Source organism: Chiloscyllium punctatum, chromosome 3, assembly GCF_047496795.1.
Source record: "Chiloscyllium punctatum isolate Juve2018m chromosome 3, sChiPun1.3, whole genome shotgun sequence".
Taxonomy (NCBI): Eukaryota; Metazoa; Chordata; class Chondrichthyes; order Orectolobiformes; family Hemiscylliidae; genus Chiloscyllium; species Chiloscyllium punctatum.
The window spans coordinates 52,032,067-52,047,744 of NC_092741.1; the positions used below are offsets into that span (position 1 = coordinate 52,032,067).

A 15,678-nucleotide genomic window follows, 5' to 3' on the forward strand; every position below is an offset into this window, starting at 1 on the left:
CCTGTTCATCTTTGGATTGTGAGAGGAAACTGGAGTACCTGGCAGAAACCCAAACAGACATAGGGGAAAAATTGCAAACTCCACACAGACAGTCACCCAAAGCTGGAATCAAACCCAGGTCCCTAGCACTGAGGCAGTAGTGCTACCCACTCTTTCCTTACTAGGTCATATGAAGGTCTAGTGAAGAGTCAGTCATATTATAGGCAATCCCTGAGTTACAAACAGATTCCGTTCCTGACGAGTTACAGGAGTTGATTTGTACGCAAGTTGGAACACAAGTACATGATAAAATATCACATGTCCAATTGTCCCTAAAATTAACACTCATATGGGATCACATTCATGTGAGTATTTGTAATTCAGGGACCACCTATACTGTAGTCAGGTACAGATCAAACTCTGTTAGGATGGCAGATTTGCTTCCCTAAAAGACATAAATGAACGGGATCAGGAATAAAAAACAATATTTTGTAGATTTAATTACCTGAAAATAACCTGTTCTAATCAAAACATGTAAATTTCAGCAAAGATGAATTTGCCTATCTTGCTCATCATGCAAATATTTAAACATTCACAGTAGCGTTACATTATACATATAATAATGAAGTCGCTGCACTAATAATGTGTCTCCAATAGTCCCCTTTCAAAACAATGATTTCCTGAAACTACTCTATCCCAATTATACAACCATTAGCACTTGTTTTTTTTTGTCAGACTACTCAACTGTAGAACCTTTTTAACACCTCTTCAATTCAAATGTAATTGAAGGTATGCAATCATAAGATAATACAGCACAAAGGAGGCTTTTTGGCACTTTGGTAGAGCTATTCAGTTAATCCTGTTTTCCTGCTCTTTCTCCATATCCTGGAAACATTTCTCCTCAAGTGTCTATCTAACTTTCTTCTGAGAATTCTAAGTTCTGAGGAGGGGTCACCAGACCTGAAACGTTAAGTCTGACTTCTCTCCTCAGATGCTGCCAGACCTTTTGAGCTTTTCCAGCAATTTCTGTTCTTGTTTCTTCTGACTATTGTTACCTTACCTGTGTCACTACCTTTTGAAGCTTGCTCTCCAAATCACAGCAACTGTCTGTACATAAACCAACTTGGTACTGTTTTTGTCAATTGGCTTGCATTATCTATGTCTGTACTGCAAATAGCTTCTTGTTTATTTATTTTCTGAGAACCTTTCATAATTTTGAACCCTTCAGATTTCCTCTAAGCTTCTCCACCCTTTTTTAATTAATTGAATTCTCTTGTTCATCCTTCATCTGATATTATTCTAGTGAATCTCTTCTGTATCTTCTCCAACATCTTGATAACTTTCCTGTGTGGTTTACAGACAAAAGGATCAATATTTTTAAATTCATTCACGTGATCCAGGTGCCTTTGGCCAGGCCGGCATTTTTTGCCCAAACTTAATATCCCGAAGAGCAGTTGAGGGTCAACCACATTGCTGTAGGTCTGGAATCACATGTGGGCCAGAGTGTATAATGGCAGATTTCCTTCCCAAAGAACCATTTGCAGTTTTACTGCAATTGACAGTGATTACAAGGTTCATCAAGCGCAAAGTGATCAAAATCTCTTTCATTCATGGGATGATGTTTTCCTTTTTAAGTATTCCAATGTCATCTGAAAATACTGGAAGAACATTTCTGAGAGCTCTTCTAACATGACTCCACTATTTTCTAGTGACCTGTGCAAGAAACCATGGTGAAAAACCATCATTTGGAGAGCTGCAACATGCAAAAGATGCTTGAAAACAGCAAACCCTGTGGTTACAATTATATTCCTGCTGAGATCTTCAAAGCTTGTCAGTCTTTGTTAATCAGATTCCATGGAATCATACTATAGTTTTGGGAGGAAAAGGAAAATCCTCCTTTAGGAATGTGACAATTGTAATTATATTCAAGAGAAGAGATCAATCTTGCTGTGAAAATTATTGAGGTATTTCCTTCTTATGCATAGCAAGATTAGTGATTAACCTGTACTGTCTGTGCGTCTGTTTAATGCATCATGAGAGCCTCACTTTGTTCTCAAGTAGAGCCTGCTTCTTCAGAAATTTAAAATAAACTCACTCCACACAGTTCATGTTATCTCTTCAAACAACTCCAACATTTTGGACAAAAGTTTCCTTCATCAAATCCATTTTGATTCAGTCTACATTTTCCATATGACTATTAATTCTATTCGCTAATAATTGTTTCTTGAAATTCCTCCACCTCTGAAGTTAACTGACTGGTCTATAATTGTAGGGTGGACTTCTACAATCTTTTTGAAAATGAACATGATGTTTGTAATTCTCCAGTCTGCCAGCACCACCCTGAATCCAGAGAAAATTGAAATATTATTGTTAATGCCTATGCAATTTCCACTCTTCCTTCCTTCTAAATCCTTGGATGCATCTCATCCAATCCCTTAACAACTCTAAGTGCCAACAGCTTATTCAGTACTGCCTCCTTATTAATTTTAAATCTTTCTAATATGTGTGTTTCCTCCCCTATCATCATGGTCTGGAAAGCATCTATATCATATGTAAGGTATTAATTAAACTCCTTGGTCATGCCTTTTGCCTCTAAGCGTGAATCCATGTTTTTGGCCCTACTTCTCCTTTTACAATTAATGTGCATATACAGATGGTCTTGGCTACAAACGGGTTCTGGTTCATGAGTATGTCTGGAAGTCAATTTGCACGTAATTTGGAACACAGTACTGTATAAAATATCCATTTGTAAGTACAATGCAATATTCATGTCTGTTCCTTAAAATTAATACTAATATGGGATCTCGTTTGTAAGTGTAGACATTTGTAAGCTGGGACCACCTGTAGAAGACTTTTTGATTTCCTTTTTGTGTTAACTAACAGTTTTTTTCATAATCTCCCTTTGCTTCTGCTGTTCTTTTTTTTCATCTCCCTTCTGCACCTTCCATATTCGGCTTCTTCTCAACTGTATTTACAGCCTGATACCTTGCATTCGAGTTGGCAGGGATATGTTAACAGTCTGACTAACTTGCTGGGCATTCTTTTAGGAAGTGAAAGAGAGAGTTGATGGGGAAAGACTGTTAATGGGGTGAATATGGACTTCCAAAAGGTATTATTTACAGTGCCAACAGCAGAATTGTGCGGAAATTTATTGGTCATGGAATTAAAGGGAGAGTAGTAACATAGATACCAAGTTAGCTGAGGAATAGGAAACAGAAACTCATCAGGCTGAATGTAGGTTTGTGGTGGAATTCCACAGGTGTTTGACCTTTGTTTCTCCTGATAAATGTTAATGATCTAGACCTTGGTGTGAATCAGATAATGCTGAAGTCTGTGGACAACTCAAAATTTAGGAGAATTGTAAACTGTGAGGAGGGTTGCATAGAACTTCAAACGGACGTTGAACCTTGGTGTGGATGGATAAGTGGCAGATGAAGTGAATTGCAGAGAGGTGAGAGGTGATGCATGAGAAGTCCAAAGAACATTTAAAGATAGTGTAAAATAAAGGGTAGTATTCTAAGGGTTGTGTAGCAGCAAAGAGACTTTGAATTTGTGCTAAAAGCAAAGGCAAAATGTAAGTTCTGAGTGAGGCATCAAAGGCAAGGCAAAGTAAAGATGCTTTGCATATTCAAGTAGGTGCAGTGTGAGTAGGAACAAAAAAAGAAAGTGAAGAACAACGAGATGCACTGTGTTCTGCACATGAGATGTGTGCCTGTCCCTGCACACAAAGTGGCCTGGCAGCAGCAGGGTTATGTGTGATGTCAGTGAGTTCCAAAGTGCAGTATTGAAGTAGTGGAACAGCATTCTAAGTGAGTTGGAGATCTGTGATGTGATCTAGCTGATGCTTGTCCACTGCCAACCTTCATGGATTAAGGATGTTGGCAATTGCTGCTCATGGAGTGTGCCATGAGATATTGGAAAACTCCGAACAAGGTGGAGGTCTGAAGAAGGCGCTGACAAGCTGCAGCTGCCAGGGACCCATACAGACTTTCATGTGGAGAACTGTGGCTGTCTATTTTCTGTCCACTTCCTGGGAAAATAACAAGCTGCATATAAGTAAAGTGGAAGTGATAATAATGAAATTTTAATGCATGCACATAGGCTCATCATCACTCACTAATGGCTTTTTAAATCTAACTTGTAAAACCTTACTCTCAAAATTAGACTACTCTTTCTTGATTGTGAGAATCTAATATTTCTGTTCTTGCTTTATTTTCCCAACTGACACCTCGTTACCATGTCATTCAGCATTGAGGAAAATTTCACCTATATTTTCTGTGTATTTACAGGAGTTTTTGTATTTGCTTAAATATTCTGTGGAAAACTTCTTGCAAGCCTGAGCAAACCAACTGAAGTGATTTATTTTCTTCATATTTCAGATTCATAGCTGGGTTAACTACGAATCTATGCTGAAGGAATGCCTTGTGGGAAGAATGGCTTCAAGACCTAAAACTGTCTCTGAAGGTAGATTCTAATTTTCTTACTGTATGAAAAAGTGAACCAACCTCAAAGTAAAGTCACGGCGTAAAAAAGTAAAGTAGCAAAGAAAGTAAGTGTCCCATTGACTGTAACTTCAAGAGCAGGTCAGGCAGTAGGAATCCTGCACTGAGGAAGTTACCTCCTGACTCTCCAAAAGGTGTCTACTATCTACAAGGCATAAGCAAGGTGATGTAATACTCCCCACTTGGCTGGATGCAGCTCCAACAACAGTGAAGAAACTCAATACCATCCAGAACAAAGCAGTCCACTTGATTAGCATCCCATCCACAAACATTTACTCTGTGCAACACCTACATTCACTTGGAGCAGTGTGTGTCATCGTCAAGGTGCACTGTCACAATTCACCACAGTTCCTTTGACAGCACCTTCTAAATCTGTGACCTTTATCATCCAGAAGTACAATGGCAGTTGATACATGGGAACACCACCAGTTGCATGTCCCCATCCAAGCCATCACCATCCTGACTATTGACGTTCTAGGTCAAAATCCTGGAACTGCCTCTGTAATGGCATAGTGGCTCCGCCTTCATCAAATGGACTGTAGTAGTTCAAGAAGGCAGCTCACCACCTTCTCAAAGGAAAATTAGAATGGACAGTAAGTGCTGACCTAGCCAGTGATGCCCATTTTTAAAATATGGTATTCATGTTACTGTGCATTTTACATACCTGGGTCTATTTGTATTGTATAAGATTCGCTACTGACATGCGCGAGCAGCAAAGACAGCAGCACAACTTGCAGCTGAGTATGTATTCTAAACTGTGAGCATGTTTAGTCCATTAAAATTGTAATAATTATCAAAGAAAGAGTAACCACTGGATATCCCCAAATGCTTTACTGTCACGTGACTCCTTTTGCAGTGCAGTCACTATTATAATGTAAGAAATATAGCAACTAACTTGCACACAATGCACTTCCACGACTAAACAATGTGATAGTCAGATAATGTTTCTTGTTGTATTGATTGAGGAATAAATCTTACCCACACTACCAATAATAAAGCTGCTCATCAGTAAGAAGGTTGTTTTTCCTTCTCAATACTTTTTACCTTAACCATTTTACTGGCATTACAGTTTGGCCAGAATACCTAGCTACAATGCGTTAATTACACTATTGATTTATTCTTTTAAACTAATTTATTTTTTGCCTTCTGGTTATTACTTATATTGGAGATATGGGAACTTGAAGTAGAAAGGATGCATTAGTGGTTGAATGCGAGTTTGCATCACAGTCAAAACTTAGATATTCTTTAAACTGTGAACAGATTCATTAAATGTCCTTACTGACAACAGTCCAGCAAAACAGTCTATTATTGAAGGAACTAATGATATCTGTATGTCCACAAATGTTATGATAAATATGTTGTTTACTGTATGCATTGTACGAGTTTCTTATTAGCTGGTTACTATAGATTTTTGGCTTTATAAAGGTTGTACAAAATGCCAGAATGCTAGCTATTTATTCTTTCCTTCTCCACATTTTTAATGTATTTTCTGTCTATGTACCTCTGCTTTCCCCTCTTTCTTCCATACTCTGTACTCTGCATGTACTTTGCATTGCATCTGTCCCCCTATTCTTTTCTCCTCACCCCTTCAATATTAAACTTGTTGCTTTGATGGGCATGGCAGAAGGCTAAACTGCTAAAACATTTATTTCAGCATTTCAGAAAGGAGACAAAGAACTAATACTATTTTACAAGATGAGCCTCGGAAAACTAAGTTCATTGTTCTCGACAAGCTAGATTGGAGAGTTAGTAATGTAACCTATCTGATCCTCCTGATTGCAGGAAGAAAAATCAATTATGTCATGTGAACATGTTGAAGTGATATCATCACAGGAAAGGTGATGAGAAAGAGCAATTGGTAAGACTAGTGAAGGATGACAGAGACACTGATTGAGGTAGAAGAAAAAATAATCAGTTCACAAAGCAAACCTACAATTCTAGTAGTCAAAATGAAAACACTGTGACATTTTGATATGGTGTTCTCAGATTTGGGGAAGGGTAATGGAAAGATCTTGTAAGTTTACTTCTGAAGAATCAGGAAATTTGAAAGAGACACCTAGATGTACAAAATTAGCCAGAAATGTTGTGGACGTAGAGGGCTTAATGCTGATTAAACAACATCATTATCCGTTAAACCAGATGAGCAAGCTCATGTGGAAATGGAGATTCAATATATTTGGAAAATTGCTTGATTGAACCTAGCCGCTTGATAGATCAACTAGCTTCTTCTCAACGTAATGAAAACTAAATGCAGTAATAAAAACAAATTCCTACCCAATTCCTTGATTAGAAAATCAACAGAATTGGCAATGCCTCTTTCTTAGTGAAAGCTTACCTGCTGAAGACGTACTGATAACATGTCACTAGTTTTAAAGCTGAAAAAATATTCTGCTTTGTTCCATTTGCTACTTTGGAATCAATTTGGCTAAAAGTGAATTTACAAAAGCAAGAAAAATTTACTTCTGACATATTGTGGGACAAAAGGAAATACTGCCAAGATTGGCAAACATTAAGGCTCTGATTGAATCCCCTACTCCAAAACATAAACAGAAACCATGAGATTTTTAGGAAAGTCTAGGTTTTGTTTTGGTAATTTATGCCTAACTTCAACACAATAGCTATCCACTTGTTGTGGAAATAGGCAACAGCAGTATGGTCAGATTGCCAAGTAATCTTTGAAAAACTGGAAGTAATCCCAATAAATGAATCAGTGTTGGTCATCCTGTCTTAACTAAACTTTTGAAAAGGTGCTAGTGACTTGGGGAAAACAAATTGTATTAAACAGAGAAGCAACTGGTGTATTTTTCTGAAAAATTAAAACCATGTCAGAGAAAAGGCGAAAAAGAAACATTGGTATTATGTTTGGCTGTTTTGAAGCTCATGTACAGCAGGGTTGCAATGAAAAAAAAATCCATACTGATTGTAATTACTGAACTGTTTAAAACGCAAAATATGAGATTGTCCAGATGAGTTTACTTATTCTACCATTCAGTATAAAGGTTGCTCACGTTACTGGTAAGGATAAGTGTGAGTGGGCATGTTGTCTAGAATGTAAAAATGGTGAAATAAGTTATGATTTAACAGAACAGTGACAAAGATCATATAGGCTTAGATAAAGGATGAATAGATATAAATCGCTTGTTGTCTGTGTTATATACCTTGTGATAAAATATTTATTGGTAGTGTCAAGACCACTCTTATTTTTGAACCGTGGACAAAAAAATAGAGAAAAGATGCAGCTTTAAACCAAGGAAATTGTGAAAGAAGATTTACAGTTTTAAAACGCATTACTTGAATTCATTGTGATTTACTTATATCTACAATATTGACTTATTTAAGTAGTGAGGTTGGATACTGGACCACATTGGCTGCTGTACGGGGCAGTTTTGCTCAGAGACTATCGTTTTCATTTTTGATCCTTTCCACAATCACTTGATGAAGGACTGGCGCTTTGAAAGCTAGTGCTTCCAGTTAAACCTGTTGGACTATAACCTGGTGTTGTCTGATTTTTAACTTTATCCTTTGATTAGTTTTCAGTTGACCATTTGTGTGGTTTCAAGAGAGATCAGCATATTAACAGCTTATTGATTGATTGCTTGGCAAGTAGGCTAAAAGCCTTGTATGTGGACCATATCACTCCAAACATTTCTTATTCATGTATTATCCAAATGCCTTTTAAACATTGTAAAGATTATGAGCTCAATTTAGAGTCAGGTAGGAAGCCAAAATTATAAATGGTGTGGTTTGTCTTGGTCAGTGTCTCGGGAACGGGATAGAGTCAGCAGTCTGCAAATGGAGTTTGCTCATATTTAATTTTACAAGCGGCTCTTATGCTTCATTATTTCAACATGTAGCAGCTTTGTGCTATTGTGTTGTTTCCGTCACCCATCAACAGTGGATAGTATGAGACCAGTAGATCTATTGAGTGTGTTTATTCAGCTACGTTATATCTAAATAGTATGATCAGTAATGCTCCTGCCTACTTACAGCCATGAAATCTCTTGAAGCAGCAAGAAACATCAAATAAAAAGTAATTTGAGGATCATTCAAGGAAAACAACATCATTTTAAGAAATTCTTTTCTTTTTCACTTTTTCCAGATTTTGTTTCCAGAATTAATTTAAACTGTTGTCTTGCATCAATAATGTACAATGTCAATTTTCTGCATGTCATTACATTGCTTATGAAGCTATGAATAATTTTATCTTTCTTTTTCCCTCCAAAGCTATTGAGAATCCGTCCGGTTTAAAAGCACCAAAGCAAAAGTTACTAAATGGTATGTGAAAAAAAACTTGTTCCTAAACATAAGAATCATCAGTACATCATTTTATTTTGTGCTTAATAAAGTCCTATATTCGGATTTGATATTGTTACCCCAAACTGACATTTCTGACAGCATAATGCAAGCCTTGTGTTTAGTGCTATTTTCCAGAAATAACTAATTGAATTCTTTTTTCTTACTCTCAAATTCTTCTGAACAGTTTTTCAAAATTGTTTGCATAAGAATTTAAATTAAAATTTCAAATGCTTCAATCAATAAATATATATGGGGATTTTTTTAAAAAACAGGTATTGGGTTTGTGCACAGGAACGTAGAAAAAAGGTGCTTCATAGGCCTGCTTTGCCATTCAACTATATTTGTTTTATTTACTAATAAGAAATGGTCCCTTGTTGCCAATAAACCAAGCATTGCCCTCATCCCATGAATGAATAAAAGAAAACCTCTTGCAATATTCCTTTTGTGTCCCCATATTCCATGATGCCATTAGTATCTAGAAATGTAACTGACTTTGCCTTGAACATACTTATAGATTGACCTTGCACAACTCTTTAGAGTAGAGAACTCCAAAGTTTTACCACTGCCTCAGTGAATACATTCTTCCACATTTTAGCCCAAGCTTGTTTGCCCCATATTCTGACACTGTATCCCTGAGTTCAAGATACCGTAACCAGGGGAAATATCCTTCCTGCAGTTACCATGTCTAACACTTAAGAATTTTGTACACTTCATTCATTCACTTCCCCTTCTAAATGAATTCTGGAGATTATAGGCCCAGTCGTCGTCTTCTCTGTTCACAGGCAAATCCTGCTTTCCCAGGAATTAGAGTCCATTATTAAGGGTGAGAATGTAGAGTACTTAGAATGCATGATACGATAGGGCTGATAGGGCTGACACTGTGTTAGGGGAAGGTACTGGCGTGGATATAGGATTGGTCGACTGGCAGAGGCAGAAAGTGGGGATAAAGGGCTTGTCGTATGAAGAGCCGTTCAGAACTCTGGTTTGTACTCTGAGTTTAGAAAAATGAGGGTGAAACGGATTGAAATTTTCAGATACTGAGAGACCTGAATAGAGTGAATGTGGGCAAGATACTTCCATTAGTAGGACAGACTAGGACCCGAGGGCACAGCTTCAGAGTAAAGGGATGACCCTTTAGAATTGAGATGAGGAATTTCTTCAACCAGAGGGTGCTGAAACTGTGGAGCCCGTTGTCAAAGAAGGCTGTAGAGACAAAGTCATTGAGTGTTTTTAAGACAGAGGTAGGCTATACATTAGTAAGGGGACCAAAGGTTATGGGGAGAAGACTAAGAATGAGTTTGAGAAACATATCAGCTGTGATCAAATGGCAGAGCAGATTTGATGGGTTGAATGGCCTAATTCTGCACCAATATCTTATTATCTTATGGAGTCTTTGTTGCATTTCCTTGAAGAAAAATGTTTATTCCTCAGGTAAAAAGACCAAAACTTTACACAACACTCGTACAATCTCAACAAGGCTCTGTTGATTCACATTTTTCATAAGACAAAGGAAAAGAGAATTCTGATAATATTTTGACCTGGCTGCTGGCGTGTGGGCATTGCTGGGTGGCCAACTCTAATTTCCCATTGGCTTCTTGAATTTCTGCCATCATTTAGTGTAGAAAGACCCACGTTGCTGTTAGGGAGGGAGTTCCAGCATTTTGAGTCAGCAACTCTGACAGAATTGTTATATTTACAAGTCAGGCTGGTGAGCAACTTGGAGAGGAACTTGTGGTGTTGATTTTCCCACGTATTTGCTGCTCTTTTTCTTCTAGATGATGATAGTTTTGGGTTTGGAAATTGGTGCCAAGGTGCCATGCTGAATTTATCCAGTTTACATTGTAAATGCTGCTGAATGTGGGTAGTGGCAAGAATGAGTATTTGTGGATATGCTGTCAATCAATCAAGCTACTTTGTCCTGGATATTGTCAAGCTTCTTGATTATTATTGCAACCACGCTCATCCGGACATATGGCCACCATTACACAATATTCCAGACTTATACCTTGTGGGCAGGCATTAGGGAGTCAGGAGGTGAGTTACTCTCAGCAGGAACAGCAATAATGTAGTAAATGGCTAGCCCTGTTCAGTTTCTGGTCAATGATAACCTCTAGGATGTTAATGGGCGTATTCAATGATGATAATTCCATTGACTGTCAAGGAGTGATTGCTAGATTTTCTTCTGTTAGTGATTGCCTGGCATTTACATGGTACAAATGTTACTTACCACTTGTCAGCTCAAACCAGGATGTTGTTCATATCTTGCCATATTGGATCATGAACTGCTACAGTACCTGAGGACTCGCAAGTGGTACTGAACATTATGCAATCATCAGCGAACATCGTCCCTTCTGACATTGTTATGGAGGGAAGGTCATTGATGATAGTGAGTGGGCCTAGGACACTTCCCTGAGGAACTCCCTTTGAGGTGTCCTGGAGCTGCAATTACTGACCTTCAAGAATCACAATTGTCTTCCTTTATGCTTGGTATGACTAACTACTGAAGAGTTTCCCCCTTACTTCCCATTCCTCTAATTTTGCTAGGGATCCACAATGCATATTCAGTCAAATGTGGCCTTAATGTCGAATTCTGGAGCATGTTTTGGAGTACAAGTCTTCAGTGCTACGATCAGAGTGTACTCAGGGCCTGTAGCCCTTGCAGTATCCATTGCCTCTTGCCATTTCTAGATATCACATGGAGTGAACCAAATTGGCTGAAGACTGGCATTTCTGATGCTGGGGATATCTAGAGGATGCCAAAATAGATCATTGAATCAGACAGTACAGAAAAGGACTTATGGCCATCGAGTCTGCAGTGCTAAAAAAAAACACTACCATTAGTATTACACCTACTCAACATACATTAGTCTCACTTTACCAGACTAGACCCATTGGCCTGAATGGTATGTCATTTCAAATGCTCATGCAAGTACTTTTTAAATGTTGTGAGGTTACCTACCTTAGCTACCCACCCAGGCAATGCATTCCAAAATTTTGAGGAAATGTTTTTTCCTCCAATCCCATCTAAATCTCCTGCCTTTCACTTTAGAATTGTGTCCCTTTGTTCTTGAGCCTTCGACTGTTCACCCTGTAAATGTGCCTTTAAAATCTTGTACACCTCGCTTAGGTCGCCCTTCCAACTTCTCTGCTCTAAACAAACCAACCTGAGCTTATCCATAATTGAAATGTTCCATCTCAGTCAACGTCCTAGTGAATCACATTTGCACTCCTCCAGTGCAACTACATCCTTCCTCTCATGCACACAGTACTCGGCAATGTCTGAACCAATGTTCTGAGCAGCTCCAACATAACCTCGCTGCTCTCAAGTCTATGAGTCACTTAATAAAGGTAAGAATCCTAACTACCCTATTGTCTGTCCTTCTTCAGAGATTTATGGAAAAGCACCCCAAGATCCTGTGTTCCTCTGAGCATCCTGGATTCATTTGAGTAGTCCCTCATCTTGTTGCTTCTTCCAAAGTGCATAACCTCATTTATATCAGAATAAAATTCCAGTGTTAAATTCCATCAACTGCTCAGCAGTTTTGGCTCAAGATAGTTACAAGTACTTCAGCCTATCTCTTACACAGATGTCCCCAGCTCCCCCGTAACTGAGGATAAGGATATTTGATTGATTTGATTTATTGTCAGTGTACCTGAGTACAGTGAAAAGCTTTGTTTGCAAGCAATACAGGCAGATCATAGTAACCAAGGACATATAGGTCATAGGGTGAAACAAACCTTGGACAGAGTAAGACATACAGTTTATACCACACAGGATGTGTGCAAAGCAAGATCAACATTAACAAGATCAACATTATTTGAAGTTAGAGAACGTATTCATCAGTCTAATAATGACAGGGAATAAAGTGTTCTTGAACCTGCTGGTGCATATGTTCAAGCTTCTGTATCTTCTGCCTGATGGAAGAGGTTGTGAGTGAACATCGCCGGGGTGAGATGGGTCTTTGATATTGGCAGCCTGTCTGCAGCAACTAGAGATGTAAATGGAGTCTAAGTATGGGAAGTTGGCTTCTATGATGATCTGGGCTGTGCACACAACCTTATATAGTTTTTAATGGTCCTGGATGGAGCAATTGCCATACCAGGCCACCATGCACCCAGACATTATGCTTTCTATGATGCATCTGTAAAAGTTGGTGATGGTACTTCTGCATATGCCGAATTTCCTGAGCCACCTGAGGAAGAAGAGACGTTGTTGGGTGTTCTTGACCGTTGCATCTACATGGAAAATTGAGGAATAGGTTGTCTGTTATTGTCACTCCTAGGAATTTGAAGCTCTCAGTTCTGTCAACCTCTGCTCCGTTGATGTATATGGGGGTGTGTTCTTTTCCTTTTTTTCTCAATTCAATGATCAGTTCTTTATTTTTGTTGACATTGAGAGAGAGAGAGAGGTTGTTATCATTGCACCTCATCATCAAGCCCTCTATTTCCTTTCTATATTCTGACTTGTCATTATTTGATATCTGTCCTACCCTGGTGGTGTCATCAGCCAACTTTTCGATGGCGATCGTTTGGAATTAGCAACGGGGTGTACATGGAGTACAGTAGAGATTTGCAAACACATCCTTGGGGTCTCAAGTGTTGAGTGGTATTGTGGAGAAGGTGCTGTTGTTTATCTTCATTGATTGTGGTCTATGGATCAAGAAGCTGAGGATCCAGTTGCAGAGGGCGGAGCTGAGACCTAGGTTTCGGAGCTTTGAGATCAAACTCGAATGGATAATGGAATGAAGATGAAGCTGTATTTGATGAGCAGGAGTCTGATGTAGGTATTCTTGTTATCTATATGTTTCAGAGATGCATACGTGGCGAGGGAAATGCTGTCTGTTGTGGACCTATTACATTGGTAGGCAAATTGCAGGGGATTGAGGCAGGTTGGGAGACTAGAGTTGAGGTGGACCATGACCAGCCTCTCAAAGCACTTCATGATTGTGGAGGTCAGAGCCACTGGGCAGTAGTCATTAAGGCATGTTGCATGTGCTTTCTTAGTTACTGGGATGATGGTGGTCTTCTTGAAGCTGGTGGGGTGACTTAGGCTTGGAGGAGTGAGAGATTGTAGATGTCAGTGAATATCTCTGCCAGCTGGTCCGCACAAGGCCTAAGTGCATGACTGGGGATTCCATCCAGGAATGTCGTTATCCTTGGGTTGACTCCCAGGAAGACTAATCTGCCATCTGCAGCGGTGATGGAGGGAACAGGCCAGTCTGGGGCAGTCGTGACGGGTAACACCACGCAGCTGGCATTCTGCTCAAACTGAGCATAGAAAGCTTTGAGCGCATCAGGGAGGGATGTGTCTTTTTCTGCTATCTCACTGTTCTTCATTTTGTATCCTGTTATTGTTGTTTAGGCCTTGCCACAGGCAGCAGGAGTCTATATGGTTGGTTTCGGCCTCGATTTGGTCAGGTACTGCCTCTTGGCATTTCTGATGGCTTTGCGGAAGTCAATTCTTGATTTTCCTTTTAGGTCTGGATTGTCTAACTTGATTGTTGTACGTCTAGTCTTCAGTAGGGAATGAATTTTCCAGTTCATCCAAGGTTTCCATTTGGGGAAAACCTGAATTCACCTCTTTGGCATGTAGTCCTCCACACGTTTGCTGATGAAGCCTGTGATGGTGGTGGCATGCTCATGTAGGTTTTTTGCTGAGTACTTGAATTCGGTCCAGTCCACCAATTCCAAGCTGTCCCAGAAACACTTTTCTACTGCCTCAGACCTGCATTGTATTTCTTCTATGAAGGATCCACATGTTTCAATTACAAATTGTAATTTGGGAGGAGGAATATGGTGTTGTGATTTGATTTTCCGAAATGTGCATGGGGAATGGAGAGGTCGGCGCCCTTGGTTGTGTTTCGGTGTTCCAGGATGTTCGGTCCTCAAGTGAGGCAGGAGATGTGTTGGTGGTACTTTGGAAACTCGCTCTTGCGGTTAACTTTGTGGAAGTGACAATGAGTAAGGCCTTGGTGAATTTTGTCGCCAAAATATTTGTAACAATTTGTGGAACCTTTTCCTCCAGTAAGTATTTTATTGTCCACTACCATTCATAATTAAATGTGACAAGACAGAAATCACTAAGTTATGTCTATCACAGGTGTTTGGTATGCTTTCCTTTATTGGTCAGAGTATTGAGTACAGGAGTTGGGAGGTCAAGTTGCAGCTGTACAGGACATTGGTTAGGCCACTGTTGGAATAATGCATGCAGTTCTGGTCTCCTTTCTATCGGAAAGATGTTGTGAAACTTGAAAGGGTTCAGAAAAGATTTACAAGGATGTTGCCAGGGTTGGAAGATTTGAGCTATAGGGAGAGGCTGAACAGGCTGGGGCTGTTTTCCCTGGAGTGTCAGAGGCTGAGGGGTGACCTTAGAGATTTACAAAATTATGAGGGGCATGGATAGGATAAATAGACAGTCTTTTCCCTGGGATTGGGGAGTCAGAACTAGAGGGCATAGATTTAGGGTGAGAGGGGAAAGATGTAAGAGATACCTAAGGGGTAACGTTTTCACGCAGAGGGTGGTATGTGTATGGAATTAGCTGCCAGAGGATGTGGTGGAGGCTGGTAAAATTGCAACATTTAAGAGGCATTTGGAAGGGTATATGAATAGGAAGGGTTTGGAGGGATATGGGCTGGGTATTGGCAAGTGAGACTAGATTGGGTTGGGATATCTGGTCGGCGTGGACAAGTTGGACTGAAGAGTCTGTTTCCATGCTATACATCTCTATGACTCTATGACCTGTTGTTTTGTATTTGGTAGTCCAAGGATGTAGCTTCGCAAGATTGACGCCTCATTTTTAAGTATGTCTGGTGCTGCTCCTGGCATGCTGACCTGCACTCTTAAAACCAGGGTTGATGGTATTGGCAGTGTGGGAGATAAATCAGGTCACAAGGCTACAAA

The 15,678-nt window shown here is 39.5% G+C and overlaps 1 protein-coding gene across 3 annotated transcripts in view; it reads left to right on the forward strand.

Moving 5' to 3' along the window:
- The window catches only part of cyb5r4 (cytochrome b5 reductase 4), a 95,912-nt gene that overhangs the window by 22,276 nt on the left and 57,958 nt on the right, over positions 1 to 15,678 (forward strand). For all 3 annotated transcript variants that reach the window (XR_011953544.1, XM_072553334.1, XM_072553336.1), the window contains exons 4-5: positions 4,359 to 4,443; positions 8,706 to 8,756. Coding sequence is in view for 2 of the 3 variants with exons in the window: in XM_072553334.1 (XP_072409435.1) it covers positions 4,359 to 4,443; positions 8,706 to 8,756 (136 nt within the window). In the remaining variant the exon portion in view is untranslated. The remainder of the gene's footprint in view (positions 1 to 4,358; positions 4,444 to 8,705; positions 8,757 to 15,678) is intronic.